This window comes from Brassica napus, chromosome A1 (genome assembly GCF_020379485.1).
Source record: "Brassica napus cultivar Da-Ae chromosome A1, Da-Ae, whole genome shotgun sequence".
Taxonomy (NCBI): domain Eukaryota; kingdom Viridiplantae; phylum Streptophyta; class Magnoliopsida; order Brassicales; family Brassicaceae; genus Brassica; species Brassica napus.
The window spans coordinates 792,187-807,141 of NC_063434.1; the positions used below are offsets into that span (position 1 = coordinate 792,187).

Consider the following 14,955-nt stretch of genomic DNA (forward strand, 5'->3'; position numbering starts at 1 on the left):
AGAAATTTGTTTTAACTTTCTGATCCTTTATTGGCTACAAAAAAATGTGACATACTATAACTTGACTACAATCTGCCATCGACCAATGAACACTGTGAAAAGTTACTTAAACATTCTTTACTTAACTCCAACTTGGTTGTTTTTAATTATATTAAATTTTCACTATATGAGCCAGCTCATATGAAATATAAATATCCTATACGAATAATCCTATATAGAATTGACAATCGATTTGCTGAAGAAGCAAAACGATAAATTCGGTACCCATGGATTCCAAATTTTCAGGTGAGATTAGTACAATAGTTCGCAATAATAGATAATTAAATTTAATTAAATGGTACGATGAAATTAGGTCTTCTGGGGCCAGACGGCTTTTGGATGTGCAAAGAGTCATTTCTTCTCATCAATTTAGTTTACTAGGGCTTTTTAGCCAAAAGGTTATACACGCATAAATAGGTTTGGGCAAAAAACTTAACCAATTAAAATATCCGAAATTGGAACCGGCCGAAACTTTCAAATATCCGAATGGTTTATATATTTCCGTATCCAAAATAACCAAACCAAAAACCAAACGGATACCTAAATATATAAAAACATTAATTATATATACATATAACATAACTAAATATATATATTTGTAATTTAAAAATTTGTATAGAATATCAGAAAAATACTTAACGAAAACAAAATTATTATAAAATATTCGAACTATCAGAAAGTATTTGGATAGTTTTATATGAAATATTCAAAGTAATCCGAGATTTTTATCCGAGTCATCATAACTGTTCGATATTTTATCCAAAATATCCGTTATTTTACCCGAATTACCCAAACTACATGAAATAACCGAACCATAACTAAAATCAAATGAAAACCATTTTTTCTGGATACTTCCAGGTTACTAGCTTTACTATCTGAATCAAACCGAATCTGAAATTATCTGAACTGAACCAAAACCAAAAATAGATGATGTAGTAAATAAATCCTCTAACTCTCTATCTAAACTGCCGGATACCTCAAAATATTCAAAATACTCAAACTGAACCGAACTGATATCTGAATGTCCAGACCGACAGATAAATGCTAGGAGATAAAAAAAAAGATTATTTTGTGGCAAAAAATATTTGTTTCTTTCGAATTTTTTTGATATATCCTGCCAAAAATCGTAATAAATATAGCGCTTTTGTTGTATAACATTTTCTTTTTATAATTTTCTGAACAGTAACTTGTATTTTTATTTAGCTATTTCTGCTACAGTACGATAGTTATATCTTAAAATAAAATGGATAAAACTATATTAATTACTATGTCCGTGTAATTGGTTGACATCGTATGTTGTAGGCCTGGGCATTTTACCCGGACCCGAAGACCCGACCCGAAACCGACCCGAAAAAACCCGGTTTGGGTAGGAACCGATCTGATCAAATTACCCTATCGGGTCTTGTTGCAGAGGACCCGCGGGTCTTGGACCCGACCCGACCCAAACCCGAAACCCGATGGGTACCCGAATTAATAATGTAAATTAAATAAAATGCATTAAGGGGGAATCGAAGATGGGTTATTTGTCTAGAGAACATGGGGTCAACCACTAGGAGACAACGAATTGTTGTATTATCTCGCATAGTTTAGAATATATACACATTTTAATATAATAAAAACACAAATTTTGAATATTTTCGGATATATAAATATTTTCAGATATATTTTTGTATTTTTAGGTCTTTTTTAGATCGAATCCGAACCAAACTCAACCCGAAACCGAACCGAATCCGAACCGATAAATTCTAATTACCCGAATGGGTCTAACTATTTAAGACCCGACCCGACCCGGACCCGGCACGACCCGGAACCGAAAATTTAAAATTACCCTATCGGGTTCTAAACTCTTATACCCGAAAGACCCGGACCCGAAAGGACCCGACCCGAATCCGACCCGACGACCCGAATGCCCAGGCCTAGTATGTTGAATTATCAAAAGATTGAATGTAAACATGTGATAAACTTTGAAAATTTGAAAAATATATGCAGAATTGGTTGACATCGTTCATTGATGCGGTTGCTTCCCTTCAACACTAGCCTTCATTGATGATAGCCCATAAAACCTTCCTAGTTCCATATCATACCTTGGTCCAACCACCTATGTTACAATAGATTAGTAGTTACATTAACGCTTTAACAAACATCAAAATTATAGTAACGCTTTAATTTATATATTTGATGCTAAACATCATATCAAGGCATAATTGTTCAGTGACAAACCATCAGAACCATGATTAAAGGTACCATTATACATTATGTTCCAAAAAAAGGGGGTACCATAAAATGACCCATCCTGCTGAAATAACCACCTCATCTTCTCTCTCCCATATCCTAGCAAAAATGATGGCTGCAAATCTCTACGTACTTCTCCCAGATAGAAGATCGTTAATCTTATTGCTTGGTGTTATATATATGTTTTTGATTTTTCCTATTAAAAATGGTGAAAAAAACTAAATGAATAAAAGAAGAGGCTAATCTTTTATTAAGAAAACGATAACTTGATGTACACAGCAGTGAAGAATAACTCCTTAGCGATTAGAGAGCTGCTTGAAGGAGACGATTCCTATGGAAACAGAGTTTACACGGGTATGCTTCCCTCTCTTCGTGAACTTTTTAAAATAGAAACAAAACGTTTTACTAACCATAAACTGATTTGGAATGTATTAAAAACATTTTTTTTTTGTCAAAGCATTGTTTTCACTTCAATTTATTTTTAAAAAAAAAACTTTCAAATTTTTACGGGGAAAATTCTATATTATTTGATTGATAACAAAAACTTAATGCGTCATTTGTGGAAAAAAAATAGAAATTACATCCTGTCATTAATTGATTGTTAGAGATTGTATATTTCTTTTGTCTTGACACTTTTGATAATTTAGTTCTACTAATCAATCTTGTAATAAAGCAATTTTTCCTCTCTTATTTTCATGTTTTCTGATGCAGTTTTCTCTCTAGTTTTTTTTTCTTTCTAAAATCAACATCAGATTAGCCTTCTTGTTTTCTGCCTAGACTTGTCTTACTTGCTTTTATGTTTTTGTTTCCTTTAATTCTTTTGCTTGTTTTAATTTCTTCTTGTGTTTGTTGCTTTTATTGGATATTAAGAGACAAATCTGCTAGTGGGAAAGCGAATGATGTTAATAATATAAAGAGGATCAAATTCAAAAAGATTATCTTCTAATTAAAAGTTTCACAATTGCTACGGATGTTACCATCACGGCCGGTTTTAACATCAAGGGGACCGAGCTTGATCATGGAGTTAACGAAAGCTTGATTATACAACTGTCCATTACCATCCCATAAGTTAACGGTAGGCTTGGACCTAGGATCGGTGAACAAAGCTTGGTCAGACTTGAATAATCCTCTGCCTTGCTGCAAATTTGATAGTATACGTTGTCAAATTTCCCCGGTGTTGTTGGATCCATAAATATCTCTTTGTGCGGATCGAGGTCTTTAGGGCACAACTCTTTGAGTTGTGGTAAGTAAGTAGCGTTTATACTCGGGTCTTCTTTGACACCGTGAATCCTATCCAAGACCTTGGTGCAATGAGCAGGTCCATGATGATGTAGTTTCAATCAAAAGACAAAATCATACCGGATAGAGCGATCATATCGTCAAGACTAAGCCCGTTTTTAGCAAAATGTGAAGCGAGTTTGCTAACATTTTCGGTTGGTTGTGGCAGCATTCCCTCGACACTAGCCGCCGTGGAGGATAGTCCATCCAACCTCCCCAATTCCACGTCGTACCATGGTCCACCCACCTATATTAAATTAAATTAGTACTTAAGATTTTTTTTGATGTTGTAAATGTGATAATATCGGCGCAAGAAACTTTGTTACGACAATTTGGAACGGCGTCAAGAGCTTGTTTGGCTTTAAATATGGCGTCAAATCCATCTGTGGATAAAGATAGATTATCTTAGTGATCCTTCTCCGCTTTATTATTTTTGGTAGACTCTATCATCACCGATGCATCACAAACCTGTGAAATCAAACTTATTAATTAATAAAAAAAACTTAAGCAAATATATGAAATAATTTGATAATTTGTAAAAAAAAAAATGAAATATAAAATAGGAAAAATTAGTGAAATAACCAAAAAAAAAAAACAAAATTAAATTTTAGAAAGAAGATAGAAAGAGATAAGAAGGGAAAGGAAGAGAGAAAATGAAGTTTTGGTCTTATTTAATTAAAATAAATTTTGTTAATTATTGGGTGCAATTTCCCTAAAATATTTTACATTGACAAAACAATCATGGAAATGAGACGGAGAACGGCGGAAACGTGACTTGAGATTGTTGGATTTTTTGTCCAAAGGCGTTTCTGACTATTTGTTCGATTTTGGGCAACTTCCGGCGGAGTTGAGCGGAGGTTGGGTTTAGGGTCAGAAAGAGAGAAAGAAAAAGTGATAAGAGATTCATTTTGTTCGTGGACATTTTTATTCAATTTTCTTTAGTCATTGCTCTCTTTATATAAGCTTTCAGGTGTGAAATTACAAATATATAGATGCATGAATGGACTGAAGGCCTGAAGGGTCTTAAATTTGTCTTTCTGTGATGAGAGCACAAATACATGTATATCCAAATAAACAACTGTACATGGTCATCATATACAAACACGTTATAGTTAAAGGTTGACCAAAACATTCAATATAAATGGAAGTAAACCCAAATATATATTTTTGGTCAACAGATAAATATATCCCAGCTATTATATATAGAAAATCACTTTCTATTTGAACGTGTTAATCCAAAGCTACACACAATATTAAAGTAAAATTACAAGATGAATAAACGGTTGCTACAAACCTGGCTTTAGAACATGTTTAATGGAAAGTTCTTAGGGTGAAATTCTTAGCGGAATCTAAGAATCCGTCTTTTAACTTTTAATTAAAAAAACTAAGAACCGGTTTTTAAATATCTTATTTAAAAATCGATTTTTAATTTTTTAAGTTAAAAGTTAAGAGACGAATTCTTATATTTCACTAAGAGCTCCATCTTAAGAACCCCAATTAAACATGCTCTTATATCCCAAGAAATAAGCTACACAAAAACGTTGAAATTTGAAAGTTGAAACACTATTACTAACGCAGAAGACATGTCTTGTAGCAAAAGCAAACTATCTGCAACCACGAAGTGAATTGGGCACCAATCAAAACCGTTTCTCGAAAAATTGGTCCGTCAAGTCAGGCCTTTAGACTTATTGGTAAAATAATCAAAATAAGTTTGGGAGGCAGAGAGTTTCTCATACATACCATAAAACATTTGTGGTTTGAAACATATTGATGAGATATAGCCTATATGAATTATGAGATAAGGCAATACATATGAATCAGATTTATTAAGACTAAGATTCTAACAAAGGTATACAATTTTAGGTTTGCATTTTTACTTTAGCAAACTGAAACCCAAAATTGAGAATTATTATACTCGAGCCGAACCAGCATCATGAAACCATCCTAAACAACAACTGAAATTGAATAAAAATAGAAGAAATCGATGAGTATTTAAATTCAATTGAAGGCTCCACAATCGCGACGGATATTACCATTACGACCGGTTTTAACACCAACACGACCAAGCTTGATCATGGAGTTAACAAAGGCTTGATTAAACAGGTTTGCATTATTGGCCCATAAGTCAACGGTTGGCTTTGACCGACGATCTGTGAACAAATCTTGATCTGACGTGAACAAACCTTTCCCTTGTTGCAAGTTTTTGTAGTAAACGTTGTCGAACTGTCTAGGTGTTGTTGGGTCCATGTTTATAGCCACCCTTGGGTCTATGTTTCTAGGACATGACGCCCGTAACTCTGTCACGTAAGCTTTGTTAACTGTGGGGTCCACTTGCGTTGTTTTGTTGAAACTGTAAATCCTGTTGAACACTTTGGTGCAATGAGCGAATCCTAATGTGTGCGCTCCTGTTTTCAGTATCGAACCATACTTAAATTAGGATCAAACCATGAACCAAATATGTTATTAATTAAATATTTTATTTATTATGAAATTACTTAAAATACTAATTTTTTATTCCAAAACCAAATCAAATCTTAATCAACTTGATATAAGTTTGGTCCGAATGAACAATATCTTACCGGAGAGAGCTATCATCTCGTTAAGGCTAAGGCCGTTTTTGGCAAAAAGTGAAGTGAGTTTGTTGACGTCGTCCGTCGGTTGTGGCAGCTTCCCTTCGACGCTAGCCGCCGTAGACGACAGCCCATCAAGCCTTCCTAATTCCACTTCATATCTTGGTCCACCCGCCTATAAATATTATATCATTTAGCATTAACGATAATGATTATAATTCGTGATTGAGCTAACGAAAATGATAGTGATGAGTTACGAACGAGATTAACGACGTCACGAGTAGCTATGGTGAGTATATCAGCGCAAGAAACTTTATTACGACAATTTGCAACGGCGTCAAGAGCTTGTTTAGCTTTAATAACGGTGTCGAATCCATCTCCGGCCAGCGACAAGTTATCCGGATGATCTTTCTCCGCCTTATTATTACCGGTCGATGCTATCATCACCGAGGCATCACAACCCTAAGACAGTAAATTAATTTCATAAGTTAGACCCAAAAGAAATGAAAATGAAGTTAAAGCAATAAAATAATAAATAAATAAAATGTTTTACATTGACGAAACAATCGTGGAAATAGAGGCGGAGAGTAGCGGGGATGGTGGTGAAAGTTTGTTGGACTTTTTTTTGAACGGCGTCTCTGACGATTTTTTCGACGTTGGGGCAACTTCCGGCGTAGAAGTTGCTGCGGAGTTGAGCGGAGACGAGGTTAACGGTGAGAAAAAGAGAGATAAAGAGCAATAAGAGATTCTTCGCAGCCATTTTGTTGTTTAAAACTATTTTCTGTGATTTCAATTTTGTGCTTATATATCTATGATTACATGAATGGAGTAAAGGAACTTATATATATGATTTTCTATAGTGGGCACAAGTAGCACCGGCCAGCTTGCATTTTCATTATTTTATAAGAAAAAAGACTAAATATATTATAACTTTTGGCATCATTTTAAGGTTCTTTGAACGTATGTTTAAGTATTATAATTTTTATGGTTAATTTCAAATCTATGATTTATGTAATTAAAAATCGTTTCACGTACACGCCATTATTTTTTGTATTTTTATCATTGTTAGCTTCTCGATATTATATTATTAGTTTGTCTAAATATTGTGTGTGTATGATCACAAGGATTATCTATATGAGGGAATAGAGAGTGATGGCGATCGAGATTGATAACGATGCTTCACTTAGCATTGCGAATAACTGTGCCATATAGCCACCTTGAATCTTTCTCATATCTCAACCACTACTCCTGACTGTTATACTTTTCTAGATACATATATTATTTAATTAGTCTTAATTAACTACGATTATCTTTATTTTCGGATCTCAACCAATGCTTCACTTAGCATTGCAGGAATCTCACGGTTTCATAATTTTTTTACTAACCATACAATAGAATTTTGGATCTTGTAGTCACCAAGTTAAACACGGATTAATTAGCTACATATCTAGGGAAGAAAGCTACACATTGTCCAAATCAGTTGACATGATAATGGGTTTAATTATGGCTGTCTTTTTACGCTATATCAACAGCTACTGTTTTATATATATAGTTTTTTTTAATCTATGGTAAAGCGATTGTTGATTTAGACTTTAGTTGACGTTTTAAAGAAGAAACAAAAATAGTTGACGAGAACAATTCTTCAATTCAGTCATTCAAAAGGGGCTACTCCATGCAATGCAAGTAAAGGCAATCACGCTTCTATTATTTAGTATCATTTAGTATACTTTTCCTAAGAAAACCATGTCCTTTTTCTATTCCACAAAACATGATAAATAATTTCACTATATATGCCTTAAACGGTTTCTGTTAAAAATAAAGTAAATACGAACTTTAAGAATATGCAATGGAATAATTCATTTACATTATTTTAATTTGATTGTTTCAAAGAAAGGAAAATAAGAAAACAAAGATGTATATAACATGTTAAGCTCAGTAACTTGTTCTTCACAATTTTCAAGCTGTCTCCTAGCTCGAGGTTGAAAATTGTAGAGATTGCCAATCATTTCCAGTGACACATTCCATGATAGCATCTTTTTTTTTTATCATATACAGATATACTATATATATACATATATATTAATCGTGCCTGTATCAAGATAACAATTTCCCATTAACTATAATTTGATAATTTTGATCGGGTCATTTGGTTAATAAAGATTTACCCCCTATGTTTAAAAATATTTTTCACTTATTAAAAAAATATATTAGATTTTAGTTACCAATACATTATTTTCTGTAATTAGCTATTCTCCATAACTTTTAACCAATAGAATTTTAATAAACACAATTATGTTTTTTGAAATTTACAATTTGTAATTAATTTATGTGGTGAAAATGTATTTTTTTGAAACAATTTTTTTTCTAAAACACATTTCCTCCGTTTTATTTTAGTTGTTGTTTTTAAGTTTATGCACAAAGATTAATAAAACATATGATTTTATATATTTCCACACCTAACTATATTTCAACCAATATAAAAATAAGTAGAAAATTTAATTAATAAGTTTTATATTGAAATTCTAAAACAACATTTATTTTGAAATAAATTTTTTTCTCTATAACGATAATTAAATAGAAATGGAAGGAGTATATCTTTCGGTAACGGAAAGAGTGCGATTTATTTATATATTTTACGCATAACAAGCAAATGGTTGAATCGTCTTCCTCGAATATATGCTTTTACAAAAAAAAAAACAAGTAATCACTGCAGACAAGAGGAAGGAGCAGATCAGAACGCAACAAAACAAAAATACAATTCTTATTTATACTTGTGGAAGGTCATTTGTTAATATAACATTCAATTTGGATATAGAGATTAAGCAAGTCAGTCCATAATTGGTATTATTTGTATCCACCAAAGCTTTGGCTATGATTAAGGGATGTGTGCAGAACAGTATTAAAAGCAGAACGGACGTAATTACATGAAATCACCATTCATCACATCACTTTTGTGGATTAGTAAACAGTAGTGGAGTCATCTGCTCTACAGCTCTATAAGTGGAATCGCAAGTTTTGCAATATGCAACATTTAATATTGCTTTAAAGCAAAATAAAAAAAACATTTAATATTTGCAAAATCACTTTTGAAGGTGACAATAGTCTGGTCCGTAACTTGATCTAAAACAAAGAAACTTTAACCTACAGAACTGGATCCGTGAAATCAGAATAACCTACAAAAGAAAGAAAAATTATATTTTGTTGTTTATTTTTATGTTTGTCCTGTATTTTAACAATCTCCACGAGGATTACTCAGTTTCAGGTTACCGTAAAAAAAAATAGCATTGTTCTACAGTTCTGCCAAAAAAAGAAGAAGAAGATAGGCATGTTAATTTTATCCTATTACATTATATATTAGATATACTACAGCCAAAAAATAACTAGATATATATCATATAATGTCTTGTTAAAAATAATATTTATAAAATATTTATTTAAGGAAAATATATTTAAAATGAAGCTTATGATTTTGCATTAAATGTTTTGAATTAAAATAACACAAATGGATGTAAATATATTAAAACGACCAAAATGGGAGGACTCGTGCGTCTTATAGTGTTTGATACTTATAGTATTTATTTCTATACAAATCGAATTATCATGTGCCATGTGGTCGAGAGAACAAAGAGTAACACGAAAGGGAATCTTTTTTCCTGTAAAGTGTATTTTTCAATAATATTGATCACGTTATTGTATCTCTGGTCTATTGCCATGATTACATGTTTCTCAACTCTTCATGGTTTAGTTTCACTTTTCCTCGGAAGTTACTCGTGCTATAGAGAAAGTATGAGTATCCAATGTAACAAAGATTCCAAGAAAAATCTAACTTATACTGGATTAAAAAAAAAACAATTCAAACCATATTTGCTGCAAAATTATAAAATACAAAACTTTGTTTATGGAGAAGGAAAATAACAAAGTTAAAACTTTGTTTGCAGATAAATCTTCACTTTGGAGAGCATCGTCAAATTCACTTCTCTTGATGCTTATGTAATAATATGGCTTTCGGAAAATTTGTCTACTGATGTTGGTTTTCTTTGGTTATTCCAAATTTGTATTATGAGTTTTTTATCTTTAAGATCAACTAGATTTTGACCCGCCCTTGAAAGGGCGGGTATATTTTTTGTTTTAATTATTTTTGAAAATTTTAATTTTAATATCATCTTCACTAACTTTAAATAAAATCACATTTAATAAATATTTTTTAATCGAATAACCTATTTAAAACCCGTTATACTAAATGAGTTTCATTTATATGAATATTTACTTACATTAAAATTTCACTTAAACCCTATTAAACCCTATTTTTAACATCAAATGCTTTGTTAATTGATAAACTTAATGTCTATGTAAAATATTTAAAATTTGAAAAAAATATCTAGTCGAATAAATTTAATTTTTTGGCTGAGATGTAAGCTATGCTGTTGTAGTGTGATAATATTTTTTGAAAAAAAAATATATCAAATTTTATTATAATTATGAGGAATAATTATCATATCATTATAGAAGATATGTCAATAACGTAACGGTATACATAATTATATAAAATAATGTGTTATATTAATCAAATAAAAGGTTAAAATCTAAAAATAATTTTTATTTAAACACCCAATAACAAAAAAAAATACAAAAATATATGGTAACAAAAATGTCTTTTTAATGTCGAGAATTAGTTTTAACCTTTATAAGTATATCTTTATGGTACATGACCAATTGTATAAGGCTTTTTTCGTATCACACATTTGTTGCCATATATAAGGGTTTATATTTTTATTTAAATACCCAATAACAAAAAAATACAAATATATATTTTTATAAATTTTTGTTGCCATATACATAGTTCTTTAAAAGATGACTTAAAGTGGTTATCCCTTTAAAATAGGACTTTAAAATATATTCATTTAGATGAAGTTATATAACTTGTGAAGTTATATAAAAATTAGTTTTTTTAGTTGGACATAACTTTTTATCAATTGATTATATTTCTGTTTTAATATAATAGATAATAATCGAGTATAATTGCAATTTTGTTTAATAATCAATATTATTAGTCTTCTTCTATTAAAATTAAATTAGCCATAAACCTAGATGTGGTTAAGAAAGCAATATAAATTTATATGGCTCATTGCAATCAGACCAAATGGAACAAATCAGTTGATTTTAAAAACAAAATCGAGGCCCATGGCCCAATTTTAAAATCATAAACCGACAAAAACTCCTTTTTTGTGTTGGAAGAAAACGTAACTGCTTATTATACAAAGATAACGTGTTATTGATTTAATTAAAGTAGATACAGTTATAAAAAAAATCAATTGGACATAACTTGTTATCAATGGGTCACACTACTGTTTTAATAGAATAGATAAAATTCTAATTTTGTCGGAATTTCTTTTTACAAAACTACTTATGATACGTGGATATATTTTGGTTGTAAAACTACAAAAGCAAACTGAATCCAAGTAAAAAAAAAAACCATAACAAACAAAAATTTTCGATAAAGATGTATGCAGGGCTTTTAATATATCTCACTGTAATATAATGGGCTTTTAAATGGGCTTTAAAGACCCAAAACATTACACTAAAAAACCTTTTGATCCAGCAAAGAATCTCCCCGCCACGGTATCGCGAAAATCTACACCACCTTATCCAATGGGAACACAGACTCACTCCTCTCCTCTTCACCATTTCCTTTCTCCCACCGCTGCAATCAAAATCGCGCCTTGCGCGACCCAAGTTTCTACAACTCAATGGAGCTTTGTTCTTCATCTTCTTCTCTCCTCCGCGTCTCACCCGAAAAACTCTCCTTCTCTTCCTCAATCTCAATCTCTCAGTTCCAGCTAAAGCCCTCGACTTTCTCCAAACCCAGACTCCGAATCCACGCCTCCCTCGCTTCCGAGACTCAGGGCCTCCCACGAGACAGCCCTCAGCGTCTCCTCAAGGAGCTCGCCCAGCGCAAACAATCCACCACCACTCCCTCCAAGAAGAAACTCCCTCCCAAACGCTTCATCCTAAGGCCGCCACTAGACGACAAAAAGCTAGCAGAGAGGTTCCTCAACAGCCCGCAGCTCTCTCTAAAGTCCTTCCCTTTACTCAGCTCGTGTCTCCCTCCTTCGAACCTCAACTCCTCCGACAGAACATGGATCGACGAGTACCTCCTCGAAGCCAAACAAGCTTTGGGATACTCTCTGGACCCTTCCGATACCTTAAGCGACGAGAATCCTGCTAAGCATTTCGACACGTTGCTCTATTTAGCGTTTCAGCATCCGTCTTGTGACAGGGCACGTGCGAGGCACGTGAAGAACGGGCACTCGAGGCTTTGGTTTTTGGGGCAGTATGTGATTGAGCTTGCGGTTACGGAGTTTTTCTTGCAGAGGTATCCGAGGGAGCCTCCGGGGCCTATGAGGGAGAGGGTGTTTGCCTTGATTGGGAAGAGGTTTCTTCCGAGGTGGATCAAAGCGGCTAACTTGCAGAATCTTGTCTTTCCTTATGATGATATTGATAAGTTGCTTAGGAAAGATCGTGAGCCAGTGGTTAAGTAAGTTTCCTCTCTTGTTGAAGTTGCTTTGACCTGAGAGTTGAATCTTAGTTTAATATCTGCTTTGGTTGTAGCATTAACTGATTGTTGTCTGAATCTTTTCGACAACTTGTTTAGTGAAATACCCTTTGTATGTTAGATGTAACCTAGTTGCTTAGATCATCTTCTGTTGCATTATATATAGTGTGTGTTTCCTGTGACAGATGCTTGAGCTTTTATCTGCTTTTGTTGTAACATGAAGTGACTGTTGTCTGATTCTCTTCAAGAACTTGTTTAGGGAGTTATCTTTTATGTTTAGACATGCCTAAGTATTTATCATACTCTGTATGTAACTGAGTTGCTAAGATCACCTTTTTGTTGCCAAGAGCTTTTAGCTGATTTGAATATTTATCTTTTATGATAAGTTTCAGTATATATGTGACATATATTTACTACTTATCCATAGTTTAGGTTGCTTTTGAGCCGAGATTTGGATCTTAGTCGAGAAATTGAGTTTGTATCTGCTTTTGTTGTAGCATGAAATGATTGGTGTCTGATTCTATTCAACAACTTGTTTAGTGAATTACCTTTTTTTATGTTTAGACATGCCTCTTGTATGCAACTTAGTTGCTAAGATCATCGTTTGCCAAGAGCTTTGAGCTGATATGAATATTTATCTCTTTTGATATGTTCAGTATATCTGCTTCCCATTATACTATTTTGTATCCCTGTGACATATACTTACTACTTATCCATGTTTACTTTGTCTTGTTTTCACGCTAGATCTGTGTTCTGGGCTTTGTTTGGTGCAATCTATCTATGCTACGGGATGCCGGAAGTGTACCGTGTGCTTTTCGAGGTGTTTGGGATGGATCCGGACGCTGATGACTGCCAGCCTCGAGCTAGGAGACAGCTTGAGGATGTAGATTATGTCTCTGTTGAATTCGAAGGCAAGAAGCTAGGCTGGCAAGACATTGCTACTTACAAGGTAAATGAATCAAAAGCTACAAAACACACTGTTTAAGTACTTAGACTGATGATGATCACACTTTTGTTTGGTTTCTCCAGCCTCCTGAAGATGCTTTGTTCGCACACCCGAGGCTATTCAGAGCCTGTGTTCCACCTGGAATGCACCGTTTCAGAGGAAACATTTGGGATTTCGACAGCAAACCTAAAGTCATGCAGGCCTTAGGTTACCCTTTACAGATGAACGATAGAATCCAAGAGATAACCGAAGCGAGAAACATCGAGCTTGGACTCGGTTTACAGGTAAAGAGATCAATAAACTTTATCACGCACTATGTTACTTTCCCTCTTTTAACATTTTCACTTCCTTCAGCTCTGCTTCTTACATCCTTCAAAGCACAAGTTCGAACACCCTCGGTTCTGTTTCGAGAGATTAGAATACGTGGGGCAGAAGATACAGGACATAGCGATGGCGGAGCGTTTGTTGATGAAGCACCTGGACGCACCTGGCAAATGGCTGCAAGAGAAGCATAGGCGTTTGTTGATGAACAAGTTCTGCGGAAGGTATCTGAGGGAGAAACGTCTTCACAACTTTATAATCTACTCGGAGGAGGTTCACGATCGGTATGAGCATAACCGGAGACTTAGAAATCCTGCGACGACAGCTGTTCAGCAAGCTATTCACGGACTGGCGTATACCGTCTATGGAAAGCCTGATGTTAGGAGGCTCATGTTTGAGGTTTTCGACTTCGAACAGATCCAACCTAAAGCTGTCTGAAAAAGTGTCTCTCACTCTTTTTGTCTTGCTGTATTTTTTTTTAGTTTGCTCCTGGATTTGATCTCTGTAGTTAAAAGACTTCCTTGAAACTTAACTAAGGCTTTAAACATCAGATGACACCAAATTTACAAAGCAAAACTTGTCAAGAACATTTGTGGTCTACTTTTAAGTGTAACATCTCTCCATATTTAGTATATGGTGGTGGACATACTTAAAACATTTGATTTGACTATGTATCTCAATAAATTACATTTTATTTTGAACTAGCGTGTTTTATGTAAATTAGTTTAAAGACAAATGATCTAAAATTAGGTGATGAATATATAAGATCAGCAAAAATGAGATGTATTGCATTAAGCCTTTTGTTACTTGTGGAGGTGAGGGAAGCAACTGAACCAAACTGCCAGCTAGAATTAAGCTCTCTAGGTTTCAACGGACCAGATCACTTAATGGGCCTGTGGGCCTTATGCAAGAAAGCTTTTCTCTATATCTATAGCCCAAGATATTCAACCCTAAACGGTCACACATCAGTTTTCCACCGTTGGATGAAGACTCCATCGGCACCGTTCAAATCAAAA

General features: G+C 33.6%; 2 protein-coding genes and 1 pseudogene across 2 annotated transcripts; 1 reads left to right on the forward strand and 2 right to left on the reverse strand.

Annotated features, from left to right (window-relative positions):
• Nucleotides 1–1,965: 1,965 nt before the first annotated feature.
• On the reverse strand, nt 1,966–5,124 carry LOC125608094 (annotated as a pseudogene).
• Nucleotides 5,125–5,356: 232 nt separating this feature from the next.
• Nucleotides 5,357–7,052, reverse strand: LOC106391590 (peroxidase 50). Its single transcript, XM_013832623.3, has 4 exons — nt 6,673–7,052; nt 6,381–6,581; nt 6,129–6,294; nt 5,357–5,954 (listed from the first exon to the last, which is right to left on the reverse strand). The coding sequence occupies exons 1-4, from the start codon at nt 6,877–6,879 to the stop codon at nt 5,548–5,550; spliced, it is 981 nt and encodes a 326-aa protein (XP_013688077.1). The 5' UTR covers nt 6,880–7,052; the 3' UTR covers nt 5,357–5,547.
• Nucleotides 7,053–11,763: 4,711 nt separating this feature from the next.
• Nucleotides 11,764–14,489, forward strand: LOC106392474 (ribonuclease III domain-containing protein RNC1, chloroplastic-like). Its single transcript, XM_013833517.3, has 4 exons — nt 11,764–12,654; nt 13,417–13,621; nt 13,702–13,902; nt 13,973–14,489. The coding sequence occupies exons 1-4, from the start codon at nt 11,867–11,869 to the stop codon at nt 14,375–14,377; spliced, it is 1,599 nt and encodes a 532-aa protein (XP_013688971.2). The 5' UTR covers nt 11,764–11,866; the 3' UTR covers nt 14,378–14,489.
• Nucleotides 14,490–14,955: the final 466 nt, after the last annotated feature.